This window comes from Eretmochelys imbricata, chromosome 8, assembly GCF_965152235.1.
Source record: "Eretmochelys imbricata isolate rEreImb1 chromosome 8, rEreImb1.hap1, whole genome shotgun sequence".
NCBI lineage: Eukaryota > Metazoa > Chordata > Testudines > Cheloniidae > Eretmochelys > Eretmochelys imbricata.
In genome coordinates, this window is record NC_135579.1 from 51,962,455 (window position 1) to 51,982,696 (window position 20,242).

A 20,242-nucleotide genomic window follows, 5' to 3' on the forward strand; every position below is an offset into this window, starting at 1 on the left:
GAAGGTAGCTGGGAGTGTGTGTGGGGGGTGTGTGTGTGTGAGAAAACCTGGATTTGTGCTGGAAATGGCCCAACTTGATTATCATACTCATTGTAAGGAGAGTGATCACTTTAGATAAGCTATTACCAGCAGGAGAGTGGGGTGGGAGAAGGTATTTTTTCATGCTTTGTGTGTATATAAAAAGATCTTCCACACTTTCCACGGTATGCATCCGATGAAGTGAGCTGTAACTCACAAAAGCTTATGCTCAAATAAATTGGTTAGTCTCTAAGGTGCCACAAGTACTCCTTTTCTTTTTATAGAGAAACCTGAAGATTATATTTAGGCAGTCTTGGATTGTTAAATTGTCCTTGATTTTCCTGAATTGCATATTGTATTGTATGAAAGGTCAAACTTTTTTAATTTCACTATGTATAAGAGCAAGTTATTAAAGTTCTTATATACTGCTTTGAGAGAAAGCCATGAAGGAAGTAGTATTTGATTCACTGACACTCTGTAATAATTGTGAGCGATTTGTTCAGGGCAGAATTAGAGACTGGATGCTCATCTTTGAGACTAGTTTCCTTTTCATAGCCTCTGCATGATATTTGTGTGTTGACCTTGGTGTCAATTGTTCCTATGAGCACTGGTGTGACTTTTTGCAGGATTGGAGCCTACAGGGTGTGAAGCACTTTAAGAGCTATTGATGAAAAGTGCTATATAAAAACTAGGTGGTAGTATTATTTTAGTTAGAAGGTGACCTTTGTGTTTTCCTACTTGTGGGTTCAATATATATCTCCATGAGTTTCTGGAATCTTTTAGAAAGCAGTGTCTATTAGGAACAATCCTCTCTCCTTGTCCCTTCCTCTGGGGCAGGGTTCGGTGGGTGGGTATAAAAGGAGGAGTGGTCTCATGTTTGCCCTTCAGTTCCTTATGAACAACTCCAGCTGCAACAAGCTCAGAGCTCATTCAGTCACTCTGCTTTCCTCATTCTCTCTTGGGGTTTTTTCCTGCCGCTTTGGTGGCTCTTTTTGTTAGCTGATGGTTGAAGTCCTGTGGTGAGTCAGTTAATTAGAAAACTTTTCTTTTTACAACAAAGAAATGAGAGAAGAGAGGAAAGGATGCATGTGTGTCTGGGTTTTGTACAGACAGACCTGCAGAGAGTAGGTAGGCAATGGGAGGCTTTCCTCCCTACTGTGTACTGTGTTTAGTCCAGCATCCACTCTGGAGATCTGCTCACCAAGATCCTCTGGTGCTATTGTAGAACTGATCAATGAAATTGTTTTTAATTGTTCACTTTATTAATATAACTTTATAAGCAAAGTTTATGAATGAAACAACATTCATTCATAAAATCAGTTACCCCAATAACTGGCTAATTGAGTTTCACTTTCAATCCAATTGGTGCTTAAATCGCTGAAACTTACTGTTTCAACATTGTAACTTCTGCTCACTGTTTGTCATTCATTATACTTGTCTACATTGTAACTTCTGTTCACTGTTTGCCATTCCTTACACATGTCCATATTGTAACTCAAACTCCATTTTAACTTGTCCCAAACTTCATTTTAAAATGCTCACTTCATTTTGTAAAAGCTTGCTGTAACCTTCATTTTTGCAAAACCCTCCTGTCATCTTATTAGTTTAGATGTGTGAATGAGGTACGTATGGATGATGGAATCAATCTCCAGCCCCAGCCTGTCCTGATGAAATAAAATGTAAACACCCAACAGCTGAAGATGCAGACAGCAGCCCTGACAAAGTAAGAGGAGTCCACCCTCAAAAGAAAAGAACAAAAGTACAATTGAAGAAACATCAAAGCCAGGTCCTAGGCTGAAAGTCATGTCTGCAATTGACGGGTGATCAACCACACCGGACCCAGAGGCAGCATGACACAGCAAGATCTATAGACTCTGGATTCAAACTAAAGCCTACAAAAAGGATGGGTGAGATGGAAGACTTTGAAGGGTAACATTCCGCTGCCAACATGGAAGGGCATTGGTCCATGCCCAACAGAGACCCAGCTCTTCCTTGTGCCTGGCTTTCCTGGCCAGTTAGCCGCCACGAACCCAAGCCACGAACTCAAGCTACATTCAGGACTGGTAACTATACAGCAGCTGCAGAACCTGTGTGTGTGTATGAATGAATGTGTGAATGAATGTGAAACTGAATGAAATGTTATAGCTATAACTGACTGCCTACTATGATTCTTCTTGTATTCACAATAAATGTGGCATTTTGTCTTATCCCCTTTAATAAGATCCTGCTGGTTTTTATTTTATTGATATAACAGTATGTCTGGCTTAACTGTTGTCCAAGTCCAAGGTTTCATCCTATTGACTGAGTGCGCTGTCAAGAGTCTGGCCTTGTTGACTAGAGACTGAAGAGCCATTTGCCACTTCGTAGTCATCACGAGAGTTGTGTTGTGGGGAAAAGTCAGCTTGCTTTATTTTATTCCATGCAGGTTCTTATACCACTCTCATCACCATTGTGTCTGAATGCCTTCCAGTTGTGCATAAAGTGATGTAACTGACATCTGTCACGTGTTGTTCATTCTCACACTCATCCTCTCCCCAAGCGGTGAAGTGTGCTCAGCTAAATGTTTTGTTTCCTTTTGGTTGCTGATCATTGAGAATGTTCCAGTTTAATAGTCTCTGTGTGTTAACTGGGTGTAAAGCTTGGGGTCAGCATTGTCAAAATTGTTTTTATAACCTTAGTTTGTAATTTCCATTTTTTCAATGTTTGTGGGGTTTTTCACAGAACTGTACTTAGCAATCTTAACTGTAACGGAGGGGAGTTTTTTACTTTGGAATTTCTCTTGTTTCCTGTAAACATCTGATTTATTATATTACCATGTTTATCCCACTGCTTCAAGTGAGAAGATCTGTACAGCATCTGGCAACAGCCTATGTGTTGATTGAAAGTTTTCTCTTCAGGCATGCAGAGATTTTACTGGAGCTGATATAATTATTTTACTGGTTCTCTGGTTGTGCTCTCGAGTCAGCCCCAACTCCCCACCTCCTGAGTGTCTTCATTCTTGGTTCCCTAGATAGTCCTTATTTCCTGGCCCAATACTAGTCCGGACTCCACTTTCACTAGCTCTTTTCCTTGGCTCCCTCTGTGCCCTATCCCAACTCTACCCTCTTCCTGCTGTAAGGTCTGCAGGAATGGAGCTGCGCTCACTTGGACCTTAATAGGTCTGCAAACTGCCAAAGGTGACTGAACATCAGAACTCAGAGCCTCCACCTCTACCGGATCCCCTTTACATCCTCCATTCCTAGCTCAGTGATCCTCCATGAACCAGCTCAGCCATCCCCGCTCCTAGCAGTTCTGGAAGGCAGCTGATTGCCTACCACTTAAAATGTTACCTTCTAATTGCTTGGTAATGAAAACTTTAATTGTGGGATATTTAAATCTTTAATCACTAGGCAGCTGACAGGGATCCAGTCCATAACAATGAAGTTGTAATATTTTTTCCTATCAGTAACAATTTATAGGAATAATAGCCTCTGCTTGTGTGTGTGAAAATGTTTGTGACATACTTGCTGGGATGAAACACATGGATCAATAAATCATGAATCACAAGGAATACTTTTCAAACACAGGAAGGTTTATTAGCCAACAACTTAAGCCTTTACTCCTAAACTTTAAAAATGTCTCTAGAAAAATTCTATTCCTCATCTATTTCAAACATGCCAATTTGCAAACAAATTGATTGCTGCAGACATAAGTTACAGGCAGGTTGCAAATGGGGCTTGTAAAGAAAAATCTCTATGGAGTCACAGTCAGTGCCTCTATAATAATACTGTAAAGGTTCATGATGCCATACAATGTGTCAAACAAATAACAGATGGACAGGCCATCAGGTATGTAGAGCATGCCATGTCCATGTAGAGGATGGGAAATTCCACAGGTTCCCCGGATAGGCCTTGTAGTGGGGGATGTCTTCCTTGAGAAATGGCCAAGGAGTTCAACCACTAAAACGTGGCTCCTGAAGGCATCATTGGAGCCGAGGTGATCTGTGTGGAAGTCCCATACCTCTGGACTCTCTTCCAGCTCCCTGATAACACGGCTTCTGTAGGAGCTGTGTTTTGCCAAAGAATCCCCTTGCCCAGTGGCTAACCCCAGAATGCTCCCTCAGGGTGTTTCAGAGCACAGAGGAGGAAACTGCCTAACCTAGTTGGAGAAAAACTAATGTGATTGAGTAGCATTCCACCCCCTTCTTGTCCCAACCACAAATCTCATTCCTCAGAGGGCCCCCTGAGTTGTGCAAGGTCAGCAGAAGGGCAGAATCTATCTATGTAGGTTCTTATATTGCACTCATTACCATAATATCTAGGTACCTTGGACTTGGCATTCCCACCTCCTGTGCCCCCATCTCCAGATCTGCTCAGTTCTCATCAAGGAGACAGGGCGATTTGGAGAAAATCCTGGCCCCTAATCACCTACAGTCTAAAGGCACCAGTGAGTACAGTACAAAGCAAAAGACAACAGAACAAGTGTGTGATGTGGGCATGGTCTTGTAGCACAAAAGCTTCTCTGTAAAGATGCATCCTCAGGATTTTTTTTATTTATTTATTTTTTTAAAGGAAGGAAGAATGTCAAGCAAGTTGTTGAGGAGACAAAGAAAGCAGTTGTTAGGAGACAAACTTGGGCAGAGTAAATGAAGCAGAGAGATGTAAAAGGAGATGGGGACAAAGTTATGTAGAGTCTTCAAGGTGAGGGAATGAGTAGCTTGAACTTTTGTAGACTAAAGCGATTCTCTCTGTTGACCACAATAGCTATGAGAAGTCCACCATACTGCTCCAACATTCCTTGCCATAATATCTTCTGGGAAAGACTGGGGCAGTATCGCATAGAAAATATTTCTACACCATTCATGAGTGACTCCTGCTGGGAGAGCCTGGCACTGCAACAGTGTAAAGGTAGTGTGTCCTAGTGGACAGAGCACTGGGACTCAGGAGACCTAGGTTCTATTTCCAGCTCTGCCATTGGCCTGCTGGGTGATCTTGGGAAAGTCACTTTCCCATCTGTAAAATGGGGTTAATGATACTGGCCTCCTTTGTAAAGTGCTTTGAGAACTTCTGATGAAAAGTGATATATAAGAAATAGGTATTATTATTCACAGACAGTGCTCCAGAGACTGCTGCTGGATTAAGTTGGAATTTGAACATATTTTTATTGACTGGTGAACACCTATTACAAACATGAAAAATAGTATAAGTATATATCACTACTTGCAGGAGTATTATATTTATATGTTAATCTAGCATGCTCCTGAGCATTCAGAGCTGTATTTCCTGGCTGATCATTAACTATAGAAAACATATTTTTGGAGGGCTAGATAGATAGATATCTTCTAGGGCTGTGCATTTGCTTTTCACAGGAAACCAAATACCTCTGAATATCTTAGCGTTTGTTTTTTATAGGATTTCTTTATCTCAGGAATCCATATATGGGGTTGAAAGAATAGTTCCACTAACTAGTCATTAGAATACCATAAAATCAGATCATCTATTCAAGGTCTCCCAGAGGAACTATACAGACTCTTATATACAGTAAGAGCTAAGTATTTAAAAAACCCATTAAGAAAAAGATGAAATCCTGTTTCCATCCTCTTATATTTTCATAGATCTTGTTGTCTTATTCTAAAAGTTACAGTGTCAACAACTAGAATAATTAAATATTATGTTCCATATTCTTGGAGTGAGGTTAAGATGACTGAGACACTTAATAATTCTGCATGTTGTGATATTGAAAAGCTTGTTTTTCACATCTGTCAGTGCTCTCAGCAGTGATTTGGGAAAAAAAGTGTTAAACCAGGGCTGCATGCTGACAGACACGAGGATGGGAAGGGTTAAATTTGGACTGCCCCACAGCTGCAGTAGTGCTAGGGGGAAGCATTTCTGCCTGAATACTGGTACTAAAATGAAAAAGAAGAAACAAGCGGATTGGGAAAGGGGAGACCGGCATTGAAAGAATGGTCAGGCCATGCATGCTGTAAAGGGAAGCAGAGCAGATTAAGTGGAAAGGGCACTGTTACTAAACAAAGCAGGTGGACTGGGAGGCGAGGGCATGTTTCTTAAAAAATAAAATAAAAATAAATCTATTTTGCAGACATTTTATTTAAAACTGTTAGGATGATTCACAACCTATAGTACAAGTAACAACAAGGAAATGCGACTTTACAAAACATTTTAAAAAGTATAGTTTTCTTAAAGGAAAGAAGCTTTTGGGGGGAAGGGTAAGAACTACCTTGATTGTTGATTCTAGTGTGTAACATTTCTATAAACAAATTTTATTAGGGCTTTCGTTGGTTGTTTCAAAATGTTACTAGTAAAATAATACCTCACACTTTCAGTCAACATTTGTAGCCTATGCTTGAGTAAGGCATTAAAGATTTTGAAGGATGTACAGAGTCACTCAATGTGGTCTGTTCTCATGTTGTACAGTATTATGAGGCACATAACTCTGAAACTAATAAAAATGATAGTTTTGCCATTCTGCAGCACCATCCATCAAAGAATCTCAAAGCTGAAAATGGAAGTGGATCAGAACCAGTGGTAAGGGTACTAATCTTATTATATTATTAATAATAATAATGTTTATTACGGCTTCAGTCTCTGCCTCCTCCCTGCAGTTTCTTTCCTAAAGGTCGATATCATGGCTGGGGGAAGTGGAATGCCACCTGGGTCTTAGTGACCCAAATGGGATGTTTTCTACACAGTTCTGGGTCTGGAGGGCTCAGGAGGAAGAATAGGACCCATTTAACCTCCTCTGCCCTCAGTTAGCAGAATCTCATTGATAGCTTTCTACAGTTGATCTATAAGCCAAGTAACAGCTTTGTGTGGTGAGGATAATTCATTTCCATTTTACAGGAGAGGAAACTGAGGTACAGAAAGGGTAAATGGTGGTGGAAGAACAAAGAATAGAATCCAGCTCTCCTGTTTCTGTCTGTTGTTTAACTGCAGGACCATGCATTCCCTTTTATAACATAAACATCCTCACCCTCCAATTCCACACCTTCACCCACACAATAACATTATTAATGCTGCAAAGTCAGGGACTCAGATGTTAGTAAATGCCAAAATTAAAGTTGCCTGTGCAACTTTAATTCATTAACCTTGTGTATATGCATTATAATGCAGTTATTACAGGATCACATACTGTTTTTTTCTATATGACCCTGGCCTTATTCAGGGCACAGGATGGATGGTGCTCACTAAAAGAGCAACTATTCAATATTTTGCTTTCTCCTGGTTGTTGAATGGGTGGCTCCAGGCCTTATTTACTACACACTATTCAAACCCTGCTCAGAAGACAGAATTGTTAATTTCTATGGGGTTTTCTATGTTGCTCATTATTTCTGGCATTTCTTAACTTGGGTGGTTGACTTTGCATCCTTAATGATCTTTTAACATTTTTGTGTGTGTAATTTCTTAGGTTTTTAAAAAAGCAAACTGAAAAAAACAAATTCCATCATGTGGCCTCATATTGACACCTACATGGATAATCTGCAGGATTGGAACCTTTAGATCACCAGTTACTTATGACATGAGTTAACAGAGTAACTGATAACAGTAATAGGTTGTCATCCTCATCCTCTGTGGGGACCAGCACTAGAGGGGGATGAGACACACAGCCAGCTGGTTTCACAGCTATTTGCTGACAGCAGAGGAATAAGGCTCAGGAATCTTGGGTTCTATTCCAGACTTTGGAGGGGCGTGTGCTCCAGTGGGCACAAACTCTTCTGCCTATTTCCCCCTGCCTGGCCCTTCCAACTTTTCCTTGTCCTAGTCCAATCTCTTCCCTACCCCTCGCTCCTCAACTCAATCCCATTCTCCCTACATAGTCCGTGTGTCTCCTTTCCTCTGCCTTCTCATCCCCATCTGTCTCCCTGACCAGCAAATCCTAGTATCACCCCTTCTACTCTGTCTCAATCTTCCTCCTTCCTTATCTCCAGTCTCCTTGCCCAGCCATTATTACAAACAAGCCTCTGAGTGCGAACCCCCTTTATACATTAAAAACACTTTTTTATATATTTAACACTATGATAAATGCTGGAGGCCGGGGGGCGGGGGGGAGAGGTATAGCTCAGTGGTTTGAGCATTGGCCTGCTAAACCCAGGGCTCTGAGTTCACTCCTTGAGGGGGCCATTTGGGGCAAAAATTGGGGATTGGTCCTGCTTTGAGCAGTGGGTTGGACTAGATGATGTCCTGAGGTCCCTTCCAACCCTGATATTTTATGATTCAATGGGGGGTTGGGGTGGAGGTTGACACCTCATGACCCCCTGAGGGCTTCCGACCCCCGGTTTGAGAACCCCGGCCCTAATCTGTAGGGGAGGGCCCTAGATACTTTTTGCTACCCCTCCCCGGCAGCAAGCACTAGCCGCCCCCCCAATTTGGGCAGCGCCCCTCAGTGGCTGCTGGCTGGTCCCAGGTCTCACTCAGGGAAGGGTTAATTGGGTGGGGCTTACACAGACGCTCTGGCTGGGGTGGAGGGAGTTAAATTAGGCACGATCCTATTGGCTGTCAGGGAAATATTGTGGGCGGGGGTGGAAGTCAAGGAGCCGGTCCCATTGGCTGGCGTGTTAAAAGAGCTGCCCTATTCGGGAGCCCCTCCGGGCCTTTCGGTGAGGGAGCGGGGAAAGGTGCGGCCTCATTGGTCGGTGGCGGCGGATGAGGCGGCCTCATTGGTTGGGGCGCCGGGCGCCACCATGTTAGACAGCTCGTGGCGCTGTTGGCATTGGCAGCGCCGGCCGGGGATGGCGCGCGGGTGCCGGCCGGGGTGAGTGCGGGGCGCGGGCGGAGCCTTCCGGGGAGCGGCGCGCTGGCCTCTCGCTGGCGGCCCCGGGGCAGGTGAGTGGGGTCGGGAGCGTCAGGCCCGCCGCGCTCGACCCCTTTGGCCTGGGGGCCTCGGAGGGCTGCGGCTGCGGCCCTCCGCTGCGCTGGGCAGAGCTGCCTGCGTGGCTCGGCGGGGACGGGCCCCGTGCATACGGGGAGGGGGCGCCCGGGTCCAGTAGGAGAGCAGCAGCGACCCCCCCGTGCGGTGCCGGGGCGCCTGTGGAGGGCGGATAGCGGATAGCGAGCCCCGGGGGGCATCGGGGCCTCTTCTGGAGGACTCCCCGCTTCGCGGGGGCCGTGTGGGGTCCCGTCTGTAGCCACCCTGCTCTGTTGGGCGATAGGGAGAGTGGCCCCCCTCTGAGGGGATCAGTCACCCACCAGAGGTGGGGTCTGCAAGGGTGGAAATAAGTTGCATTGGAAACCTTGAGAGGCTTTACAGTAGCTGCCTGTGGTAGAGACGGGTCTTTAATGCAGCTTTCCCTGCGTTGGTTGTGAGCCTTTCCCAAGCATAGCTGATCATTCAGATAAGAAGATCTTGCTCTTGTGAGAGGTCCCCCAAGAATTCTCCTCCACTTGACTTTGAAAGGTATCTGAATAATACTTGAGGCTTCTGTGATCCTTTTCGTCTTTGCATTTCAAAGCACTTTACAGGCGACAATTAAAGCTATACTCGCATGTCCTAGCAATTCGAAAAATATTATCCCCTTTTGTAGATGGGGAAACTGAGGCACAGAATGGCTTGTCCAAGGTCACACCGCCAGTCGGCGGCAGCCACAAATGGAAAGCGGGAGTCCTGACTCAAAGTTCTTTGCTCTAACCATTAGACAGTACACTATAATTGTTGGTTTCAGAGTAACAGCCGTGTTAGTCTGTATTTGCAAAAAGAAAAGGAGTACCTGTGGTACCTTAGAGACTAACGAATTTATTTGCGAATAAGTTTTCATGAGCTACAGCTCACTTCATCGGATGCATGCAGTGGAAAATACAGCGGGGAGATTTTGTATACACAGAGAACATGAAACAATGGGTGTTACCATACACACTGTAGCAAGAGTGATCAGGTAAGGTGAGCTATTACCAGCAGGAGAGAAGAAAAACCTTTTGTAGTGATAATCAAGGTGGGTCATTTTCCAAGAACGTCTGAGGAACAGTGGGGGAGGGGGAATAAACATGGGGAAATAGTTTTACTTTGTGTAATGACACATCCACTCCCAGTCTTTATTCAAGCCTAATGTAATGGTGTCCAGTTTGAAAATTAATTCCAATTCAGCAGTCTCTCGCTGGAGTCTGTTTCTGAAGTTTTTTTGTTGAAGAATTGCAACTTTTAGGTCTGTAATCGAGTGACCAGAGAGATTGAAGTGTTCTCCAACTGGTTTTTGAATGTTATAATTCTTGACGTCTGATTTGTGTCCATTTATTCTTTCATCTAGAGACTGTCCAGTTTGGCTAATGTACATGGCAGAGGGGCATTGCTGGCACATGATGGCATAGATCACATTGGTAGATGTGCAGATGAAAGAACCTCTGATGGTGTGGCTGATGTGATTAGGCCCTATGATGGTGTCCCCTGATAGATATGTGGACAGAGTTGGCAATGGGCTTTGTTGCAAGGCTAGGTTCCTGGGTTAGTGGTTCTGTTGTGTGGTTGCTGGTGAGTATTTGCTTCAGGTTGTGGGGCTGTCTGTAAGCAAGGACTGGCCTGTCTCCCAAGATCTGTGAGAGTGATGGGTCGTCCTTCAGGATAGGTTGTAGATCCTTGATGATGCATTGGAGAGGTTTTAGTTGGGGGTTGAAGGTGATGGCTAGTGGCTTTCTGTTATTTTCTTTGTTGGGCCTCTCCTGTAGTAGGTAATTTCTGGGTACTCTTCTGGCTGTGTCAGTCTGTTTCTTCACTTCAGCAGGTGGGTATTGTAGTTGTAAGAGCGCCCGATAGAGATCTTGTAGGTGTTTGTCTCTGTCTGAGGGGTTGGAGCAAATGCGGTTGTATCGTAGAGCTTGGCTATAGACAATGGATCGTGTGGTGTGATCTGGATGAAAGCTGGAGGCATGTAGGTAGGCATAGCGGTCAGTAGGTTTCCGGTAGAGGGTGGTGTTTATGTGACCATCGCTTATTAGCACTGTAGTGTCCAGGAAGTGGATCTCTTGTGTGGACTGGTCCAGGCTGAGGTTGATGGTGGGATGGAAATTGCTGAAATCATGGTGGAATTCCTCAAGGGCTTCTTTTCCATGGGTCCAGATGATGATGATGTCATCAATGTAGTGCAAGTAGATTAGGGGCATTAGGGGACGAGAGCTAAGAAAGCACTGTTCTAAGTCAGCCATAAAAATGTTGGCATACTGTGGGGCCATGTGGGTACCCATAGCAGTGCTGCTGATTTGAAGGTATACATTGTCCCCAAATGTAAAATAGTTATGGGCTGAAGGGTACTGGACAAAGGTCCCCCCCAGCTCTCTAATCTTCAGTAAAAAGGGATTGTTTGAGTGCTGTCTTGTACTCCAGCCACTTCTGACACAGGTCTCAAACTCTAATACACTACAGTGAAGGTTAGTGTTGTTATACTGTCATTAGACCTCATAGCCTACCTAGCAGTACCGTAAAACCTTGAGACCCCTCCAACAACAACAATTTTTAATGAATCTGTAAACTCAGGGGTTGTACCGTATGATTGCAGAATTGCTAACATAGTTCCTATTTTTAAGAAAGGAAAAAAAAGTGATCCGGGTAACTACAGGCCTGTTAGTTTGACTTCTGTAGTGTGCAAGGTCTTGGAAAAAATTTTGAAGGAGAAAGTAGTTAAGGACATTGAAGTCAATGGTAAATGGGACAAAATACAATATGGTTTTACAAAAGGTAGATCGTGCCAAACCAACGTGATCTCCTTCTTTGGGAAAGTAACAGATTTTTTAGACAAAGGAAACGCAGTGGATCTAATTTACCTAGATTTCAGTAAGGAGTTTGATACTGTGCCACATGGGGAATTATTAGTTAAATTGGAAAAGATAGGGATCAATATGAAAATTGAAAGGTGGATAAGGAATTGGTTAATAGGGAGACTACAGTGGGTCCTACTGAAAGGTGAACTTTTGTCAGGTTGGAGGGAGGTTACTAGAGGAGTTCCTCAAGGATCGGTTTTGGGACCAATCTTATTTAATCTTTTTATTCCTGACCTCGGCACAAAAAGTGGGAGTGTGCTAATAAAGTTTGTGGATGATACAAAGCTGGGAGGTATTGCCAATTTAGAGAAGGACCGGGAAATCATACAGGAAGATTTGGATGACCTTGTAAATTGGAGTAATAGTAATAGGATGAAATTTAATAGTGAGAAGTGTAAGGTTATACATTTAGGGATTAATAACAAGAATTTTAGTTATAAGCTGGGGACACATCAATTAGAAGTAACGGAAAAGGAGAAGGACTTTGAGTATTGGTTGAGCATAGGATGACTATGAGCCACCAATGTGATGTGGCCGTGAAAAAAGCTAATGCGGTCTTGGGATGCATCAGGCGAGGTATTTCCAGTAGAGATAAGGAGATTTTAGTACCGTTATACAAGGCACTGGTGAGATCTCACCTGGAATACTGTGTGCAGTTCTGGTCTCCCATGTTTAAGAAGGAAGAGTTCAAACTGGAACAGGTACAGAGAAGGGTTACTAGGACGATCCGAGGAATGGAAAACCTGTCTTATGAAAGGAGACTCAAGGAGCTTGGCTTGTTTAGCCTAACTAAAAGAAGGTTGAAGGGAGATATGATTGCTCTCTATAAATATATCAGAGGGATAAATACTGGAGAGGGAGAGGAATTATTTAAGCTCAGTACCAGGGTGGACACAAGAACAAATGGATATAGACTGGTCATCGGGAAGTTTAGACTTGAAATTAGATGAAGGTTTCTAACCATCAGAGGAGTGAAGTTTTGGAACAGCCTTCCAAGGGAAGCAGTGGGGGCAAAAGATCTATCTGGCTTTAAGATTAAACTCGATAAGTTTATGGAGGAGATGGTATGATGGGATAACATGGTTTTGGTATTTAAATATTCATGGTAAATAGGCCCAATGGCCTGTGATGGGATATTAGATGGGGTGGAATCTGAGTTGCCCAGGAAAGAATTTTCTGTAGTATTTGGCTGATGAATCTTGCCCATATGCTCAGGGTTTAGCTGATTGCCATATTTGGGGTTGGGAAGGAATTTTCCTCCAGGGCAGATTGGAAGAGGCCCTGGAGATTTTTTGCTTTCCTTTGTAGCATGGGGCACGGGTCACTTGCTGGAGGATTCTCTGCTCCTTGAAGTCTTTAAACCACGATTTGAGGACTTCAATAGCTCAGACATAGGTGAGAGGGGTTTTCACAGGAGTGGGTAGGTGAGGTTCTGTGGCCTGCGTTGTGCAGGAGGTCGGACTAGATGATCATAATGGTCCCTTCTGACCTTGGTATCTATGAACAGGAAAACTGCCTTAAGTGATCGTTTTACTTAAAACTATCTCTAAGCATTCAGTGCCGTTCAGTCCGTATTTGGCTGACTTTTCCAGTCTTATGGGTGATCACTCAAGACCTTTTGCTGTGTATCTTACAACAAAAGCAAATGATTTTCTGATGTTTTACCTTATTTCCATTCTACAGGGCCTTTGCAGTTAGATCTAAAATAAACCCCTCAAAACAAACAGACAAAAACCTCCCCACCTTATGCAATTGTATGTAATTGGAAAATTTTGCCTTTTCAGTAAGTTGGTTCCACTTCGAACAGCCCTTATGGTTATGGGAAAGCTTGGAGGTAAAACCTGTGATTCAGCAAATGACATTGTCAAATGGTGAAAAAAATGAAGCAAGTTTTACCATTGAGTATATGTGTTAATATGGCTGTCATAAGAAGCATGGACTCAGGCTCCTGTTAGAGGAGAAAAAAAATAAAATAAAAATGTGAGCCTGGCTCAACATTGCAGGCCAGACCCTTGGCTGGTACAAGTCAGTGAGAAAACAAGATTTATTTCCACTTGCAAACCAAAGTCCCAGGAGAGCCAGATAGATTTTGTACTGTCTTGCACGTTGTCAACAAAATTGGCAGCTAAGATCTGATCCCAGAATTTATGCTTCTGGTTCTGTAGAGGTGCTAACTACTTTCAGCTTCTGTTGAGGCCAGCGGAGATAGGGTGGGCTCATCATCTGGCAGGATTGGGCCTATTATTATTTAAGATTGCAGATAGATTTTCAGATCTCAGTTTGAGTTTTTAATGCATCTTTTTATTTGTCAGCTGAATAAACTTGTTCTTAGCATCGACACCAAACCTAGAAGGAAATACATGTCCTTTTTTATCAGTTTAAGACCTTTTATACACTAGGCTCCTTAAATTACCCCTTTGCTTATAGCTCCACCAGTAGTAGCAGTAGGGGGAGTTTTGGTGTCTTTAAAAGAATGCTGGTGGTTACTGACATTTTTATCTTCATGTCCGGTTTCCACGCCATAGTGTTAAAATGCTGGTGACCAACCAGTACCTTGTCTCTCCTCAGCCTCTCGCTGCTGCTGCCACTGGTGGAGGTACAATGGAAGGTGTTTCTTCAGGAAAAAATTCTAGGATAGGCCCAGCCTCAGAGAACTGCCTGCAGGGCTGTATGGTGGAGGTTGCTACAGACTAAGGGAGACACCGCAATAGACCAGTAAATTCACAGGAAGCCTTAAGCACTAGATCACAAGGGTAGTACAGAACAATCACCAAGTAATGAAAGAGAGGTGGTAAGAGTGTCTGCGAATTCTAATATAATGTTTTTGGGAGTATGTGAATAAAACAATTCTATGCTGACAAGATCTATGTAGGGGACAAGAGGGTAAGCTACCAAGGAATCTGCCAGAATGGAATGGGGGGATGCCAGTAGAAATTGGTCTCTCAAGGCTGAAATAAATTGCACTGGAAACTTTGTTCAGCAAATTTCCCCATATTTACTCTGATGAACCTTACAGTCCTGTTCATAGGATATTCTTACACAAGAAACTATGAATATTTAGTAGTGTTGTAGTATTTCGGATGGCTGGAAGCATAACTGGGTTTGAAAAAGAACTGGATACATTCATAGAGGTTAGGTCCATCGATGGCTGTTAGCCAAGATGGTCAGGGACACAACCCCATGCTCAGGATATTGTGGCTGATGTGATTAGGCCCTATGATGGTGTCCCCTGAATAGGGCCTAATCACATCAGCCACACTATCAGAGGCTTGTTCACCTGCACATCTACCAATATGATATAAAAAGAAAAGGAGTACTTGTGGCACCTTAGAGACTAACCAATTTATTTGAGCATGAGCTTTCGTGAGCTACAGCTCACTTCAGCCTATTTCCCCTTGTTTTTTCCTACCCCCCCCCCCCCAGACGTTCTGGTTAAACTTGGATTTAAACTTGGAGAGTGGTCAGTTTGGATGAGCTATTGCCAGCAGGAGAGTGAGTTTGTGTGTGTGTGTGTCCCCGGGAAAAAAAGGGGGGAGGGTGAGAGAGCCTGGATTTGTGCTGGACATGGCCCACCTTGATTACCATGCACATTTTAGGGAGAGTGGTCACTTTGGATGAGCTATTACCAGCAGGAGAGTGAGTTTGTGTGTGTATGGGGGTGGGGGGTTGAGAAAACCTGGATTTGTGCTGGAAATGGCCCACCTTGATTATCATGCACATTGTAGGGAGAGTGGTCACTTTGGATGAGCTATTACCAGCAGGATAGTGAGTTTGTGTGTGTGTTTTTTGGAGGGGGGTGAGGGGGTGAGAGAACCTGGATTTGTGCAGGAAATGGCCCAACTTGATTATCATGCACATTGTGTAGAGAGTTGTCGCTTTGGATGGGCTATTACCAGCAGGAGAGTGAGTTTGTGTGTGGGGGGGTGGAGGGTGAGAACCTGGATTTGTGCTGGAAATGGCCCAACTTGATGATCACTTTAGATAAGCTATTACCAGCAGGACAGTGGGGTGGGAGGAGGTATTGTTTCATGTTCTCTGTGTGTATATAAAGTCTGCTGCAGTTTCCACGGTATGCATCCGATGAAGTGAGCTGTAGCTCACGAAAGCTCATGCTCAAATAAATTGGTTAGTCTCTAAGGTGCCACAAGTACTCCTTTTCTTTTTGCGAATACAGACTAACACGGCTGTTACTCTGAAACCTGTCAATATGATATATGCCATCATGTGCCAGCAATGCCCCTCTGCCATGTACATTGGTCAAACTGGACAGTCTCTACGTAAAAGAATAAATGGACACAAATCAGACGTCAAGAATTATAACATTCAAAAACCAGTTGGAGAACACTTCAATCTCTCTGGTCACTTGATTACAGACCTAAAAGTTGCAATTCTTCAACAAAAAAACTTCAAAAACAGATTCCAACGAGACACTGCTGAATTGGAATTAATTTGCAAACTGGATACAATTGACTTAGGCTTGAATAGAGATTGGGAGTGGAAGTGTCATTACACAAAGTAAAACTATTTCCCAATGTTTTCCACCCCTCACTGTTCCTCACACATTCTTGTCGACTGCTGGAAATGGCCCACCTTGATTATCACTACAAAAGGTCGTTCTCTATGTATATAAATCTCCCTTCTGTATTTTTCACTGCATGCATCCAATGAAGTGAGCTGTAGCTCATGAAAGCTTATTCTCAAATAAATGTGTTAGTCTCTAAGGTGCCACAAGTACTCCTTTTCTTTTTGCGAATACCGACTAACGTGGCTTCTACTCTGAAACATGGTCTGCATGAGTATGACAGCTCTTATGTTTTTCAGAGGAGACAAAAGTCCATTTAAGCATGCACTTGAGTACATTCAGAAAATTGTAAGATGCATTTATTCCCAGGCTTATTTCATGTCACTGAGCTATGAAATTCTGGGTCCAGATCTGACTAAGGAGGCCTCTCTTGTTCTGTCTTAATGTTCCTCTTATCTGAAAATCTTAATGACCAAGTGAAAGTCTTGTAAATTATGTCCAGACAACATTGTGACAGGTACCTTAATAGATAATTTTGATTCTGTCCCTGTAATCGCATTGGCCTCCAAGTACAGTTATTTTCTAATTTCTCAGGTGCCAGAGTATACACCCTTTTGCTTTTGTGCTATGCCTGCTGTTTGTTTTTGCTTTTGGAAAGTGGTGCTGGGTTTGCTTAGAGGTGGTTGGTTGGCTGTTGCAGGACCTCAAGTCTTAAGAATATAAATGGATTCCATTTCCTCCACAAGTAGTAGAGAGCTGATTATGGTGTGTTGCTGCCACTGAGAGTGCCAGTTTGGGGAAGGGAATGGTTTAGCTGCTGTTTGGCTATAGCATGAGTAACCTTCCAGTCTGGCAGGAAAGTATTGTGATATGTTTTTATTTAATAAGTGGATGGGAATGCTTTAGTTGAGATGTTTGTGTGCATAATGAATGTGCTTTGGTGTTTTAAAAGTGCTGTAATGTGGGCATGGGACAGGAAGGCTTGGTGTTTGCAAATAATACAGAACTGTCTAGAATCAGAGTTGAAATCCATAAGGAATTATCTGTGGGAACTTAATGAAAAGCAACAACAGCAATATTAAAAACCTGGCATTGTTTTTATTTTCAAATGTTGATTTGTTTTTTCTGGGACATGTCGATGTGGTAACATGGGAGAAGGGTGATTCTTTTCTTCTTGGGGTGTGTACATGGAGTTTACTTAGGTAATAAAACTCTTGGACTGTGCCTTTTGTTTAATCAGCAAGGTTGCTGGAGAATCCTTGAGGGGGCCATTTAGGGATCTGGGGCAAAAATTGGGGATTGGTCCTGCTTTGAGCAGGGGATTGGACTAGATGACCTCCTGAGATCCCTTCCAACCCTGATATTCTATGATTCTATGATAAGAACATTGAGTGAAAGGACTTTCTCAGGCCTTGTCTACACTAAGGGTTTTGTAGACAAAAGTTATGCCAGTGATTAAAACCCGGTATAATTACATTGCTTGTACATGTTTTCACAATGCTCCTTCTTTCAGCAGAGCGCGTCCACAGTTGGTACTCTAGCATCGACAGAGAGAGCAGTGCACTGTGCAACTCACCACCTTCTGCAGCTAGGTGGCGTGGGAAGGCGGAATGGGTCGCAGTGTATCATGGTAGGGGCTCAACGTCCCATGATCCATTTTTCCATGGGCTTCCGACTGCGTTTCGAGGCATTTTTCAACGATCCCTGTTTACTGTGCACCCGCCATCTCTCTGAAAGGATGGATCCTGCACTGCTCTCTACTGTTGTCACTGTTATGAACATGTTATGGCTCGTCATGCAGTATATCATGAACACCCAATCTGAACATGAATCAGAGGTGCCTAACCTGCTATGAGCCCTGGAAAGAAACAACACCAGATTACTTTTGACATTCACGGAGCAGCTGGATGCGGAGGATCGTCGCTTTTGGGCTCGGGAAACAAACACTGAATGGTGGGATTGCATCATTATGCAGGTCTGAGTTGACAAGCAGTGGCTGCAGAATTTTCAGATATGAAAGCCACCTTCCTGGAACCGTGTGCAGAGCTCACCTCAACATTGCAGCGCAAGGACACCAAAATTAGAGCTACCCTCTCAGTGGAGAAGCGTGTGGCAATTGCTGTGTGCAAGCTGGCTACTCCAGACTGCCAGTGGTCGGTTGCAGAGCAGTTTGGAGTCAGGAGGTCCATCTTTGGGGCTGTGTTAATGCAAGCGTGCAGGGCCATTAATCGCATACTGCTACGAAGGACTGTGACTCTTGGCAATGTGCATGAAATAGTGGATGGCTTTGCAGCAATGGGATTCCCTAACTGTGGCAGGGCGATAGATGGCATGCATATCCTGATTTTGGCCTTGGACCATCTTGTGACAGAGTACATCAATAGAAAGGGGTGCTTCTCTATGGTATTGCAGGCACTTGTGGATCTCCGTGGCCGTTTCACTATCAACACGGGGTGGTCCGGGAAGATGCATGACGCATGCATCTTCAGAAATGCTGGACTTTACAGAAAGCTGCAAACAGGGACTTTCTTTCCAGACCAGAAGATTCAAATTGGGGATGTTGAAATGCCCATAGTGATCCTGGGAGACCCAGTGTACCCCTTACTCCCGTGGCTCATGAATCCTTACATGGGAAACCTGGACAGCCACAAGGAATGCTTCAACAACAGGCTGAGCAGGTGCAGAATGATGGTAGAATGTGCCTTTGGCAGATTAAAGCACACTGGGGCTGTCTTTATGGCAGGTTGGACCTAAATGAGGAAAATATTCCCATGGTCATAGCAGCCCGCTGTGCGTGCCGTAATATTTGTGAGGCTAAGGGTTAAAAGTTTCCCCTGGGGTTGAGCACCTGGTGGCTGATTTTGAGCAGCCAGATACTATGGCTATTAGAGGAGTACAGTGGGGGGCAGTTCAAATCAGGGAGGCTTTGAGGCACCATTTTGACAATGAGATCCAGTAATGTGTCATTACAGCACTCTGCCATGCTTTGTTGCTGCTTTTCATTAAAATTTTGTAGATTCCTGACCGTGATTTGTTCTCGGCAAATGATCGAATTGCCACTGAGTATTAATTCCAGCAGCAACCACCATGTGTAGGAGACAAAGAATAGTTATCTTTCACAGAGTATGTTTTTATTAAATACCAATTAACAACACACACAGAAGGCTTGGTGGGAAGGGAGATAACAATGAAGGGCAGTGTAGGTGCCTGTATAAGTGGCCTGTTTTTCAGAAGTGTTTAACACCAACAGTTCCCTTGGAAATCAAAGGAATCTGTGGTTGCTCAGCATTTCTAAGAATCAGGCCACTTATATATAGGTACCTAAATTTTAGGTACTCAGTGTGAGACTCTTTCACTTAGTGCTTTAATCTGTCCAGTATTGGGATAAATACAGCGTAAATAAGTGTTTCCATTGTAGATAGTAGTGGTTCTGAAGTGGGCTATATGATTCAGTGTTAACTCTCATAAACCTCTGAGATATTTTAAAAAAGGAAACAAAAGAAAGCAAGTTCCTATACTAGTTACATTTAAAATAATGAAGTGAAATAAAGTGAATGAATGAAGAAATAAATAAAGTAAAGATATAGTGAGTTGAAGATAAAATTCTGTTCATGTTAATCTGCTTGGTCTTTTTGTTAAGATCAAGATGAGTGTTTAATGCAGGGGTTCTCAAACTGGGGGTCGGGACCCCTCTGGGGGTAGTGAGGTTATTACATGGGGGGGTCGCAAGCTGTCAACCTCCACCCCAAACTCCGCTTTGCCTCGAGCGTTTATAATGGTGTTAAATATACAAAAAAGTGTTTTTAATTTATAAGGGGGGGTCGCACTTAGAGGCTTGCTATGGGTCACCAGTACAAAAGCTTGAGAACCGCTCGTTTAATGTCTTGGGGGGGGGGGGAAGGGGCTGTCTTACACTGCAATGTTAGATTGAGCTCCTAACCCAACTCCCATCCACATACACACA

At 43.5% G+C, this 20,242-nt stretch overlaps 1 protein-coding gene across 8 annotated transcripts in view; it reads left to right on the forward strand.

Annotated features, from left to right (window-relative positions):
* The first annotated feature begins 8,658 nt into the window (after window positions 1-8,658).
* The window catches only part of FAM20B (FAM20B glycosaminoglycan xylosylkinase), a 49,722-nt gene continuing 38,138 nt past the window's right edge, over window positions 8,659-20,242 (forward strand). For 6 of the 8 annotated variants that reach the window (XM_077824287.1, XM_077824289.1, XM_077824290.1 and 3 more), the window contains exon 1: window positions 8,674-8,766. Coding sequence is in view for 1 of the 8 variants with exons in the window: in XM_077824291.1 (XP_077680417.1) it covers window positions 8,696-8,766 (71 nt within the window). In the remaining 7 variants the exon portion in view is untranslated. Of the gene's footprint in view, window positions 8,838-20,242 lie in introns of all 8 variants that reach the window. The other 2 variants (XM_077824291.1, XM_077824288.1) reach the window with 2 other exon arrangements.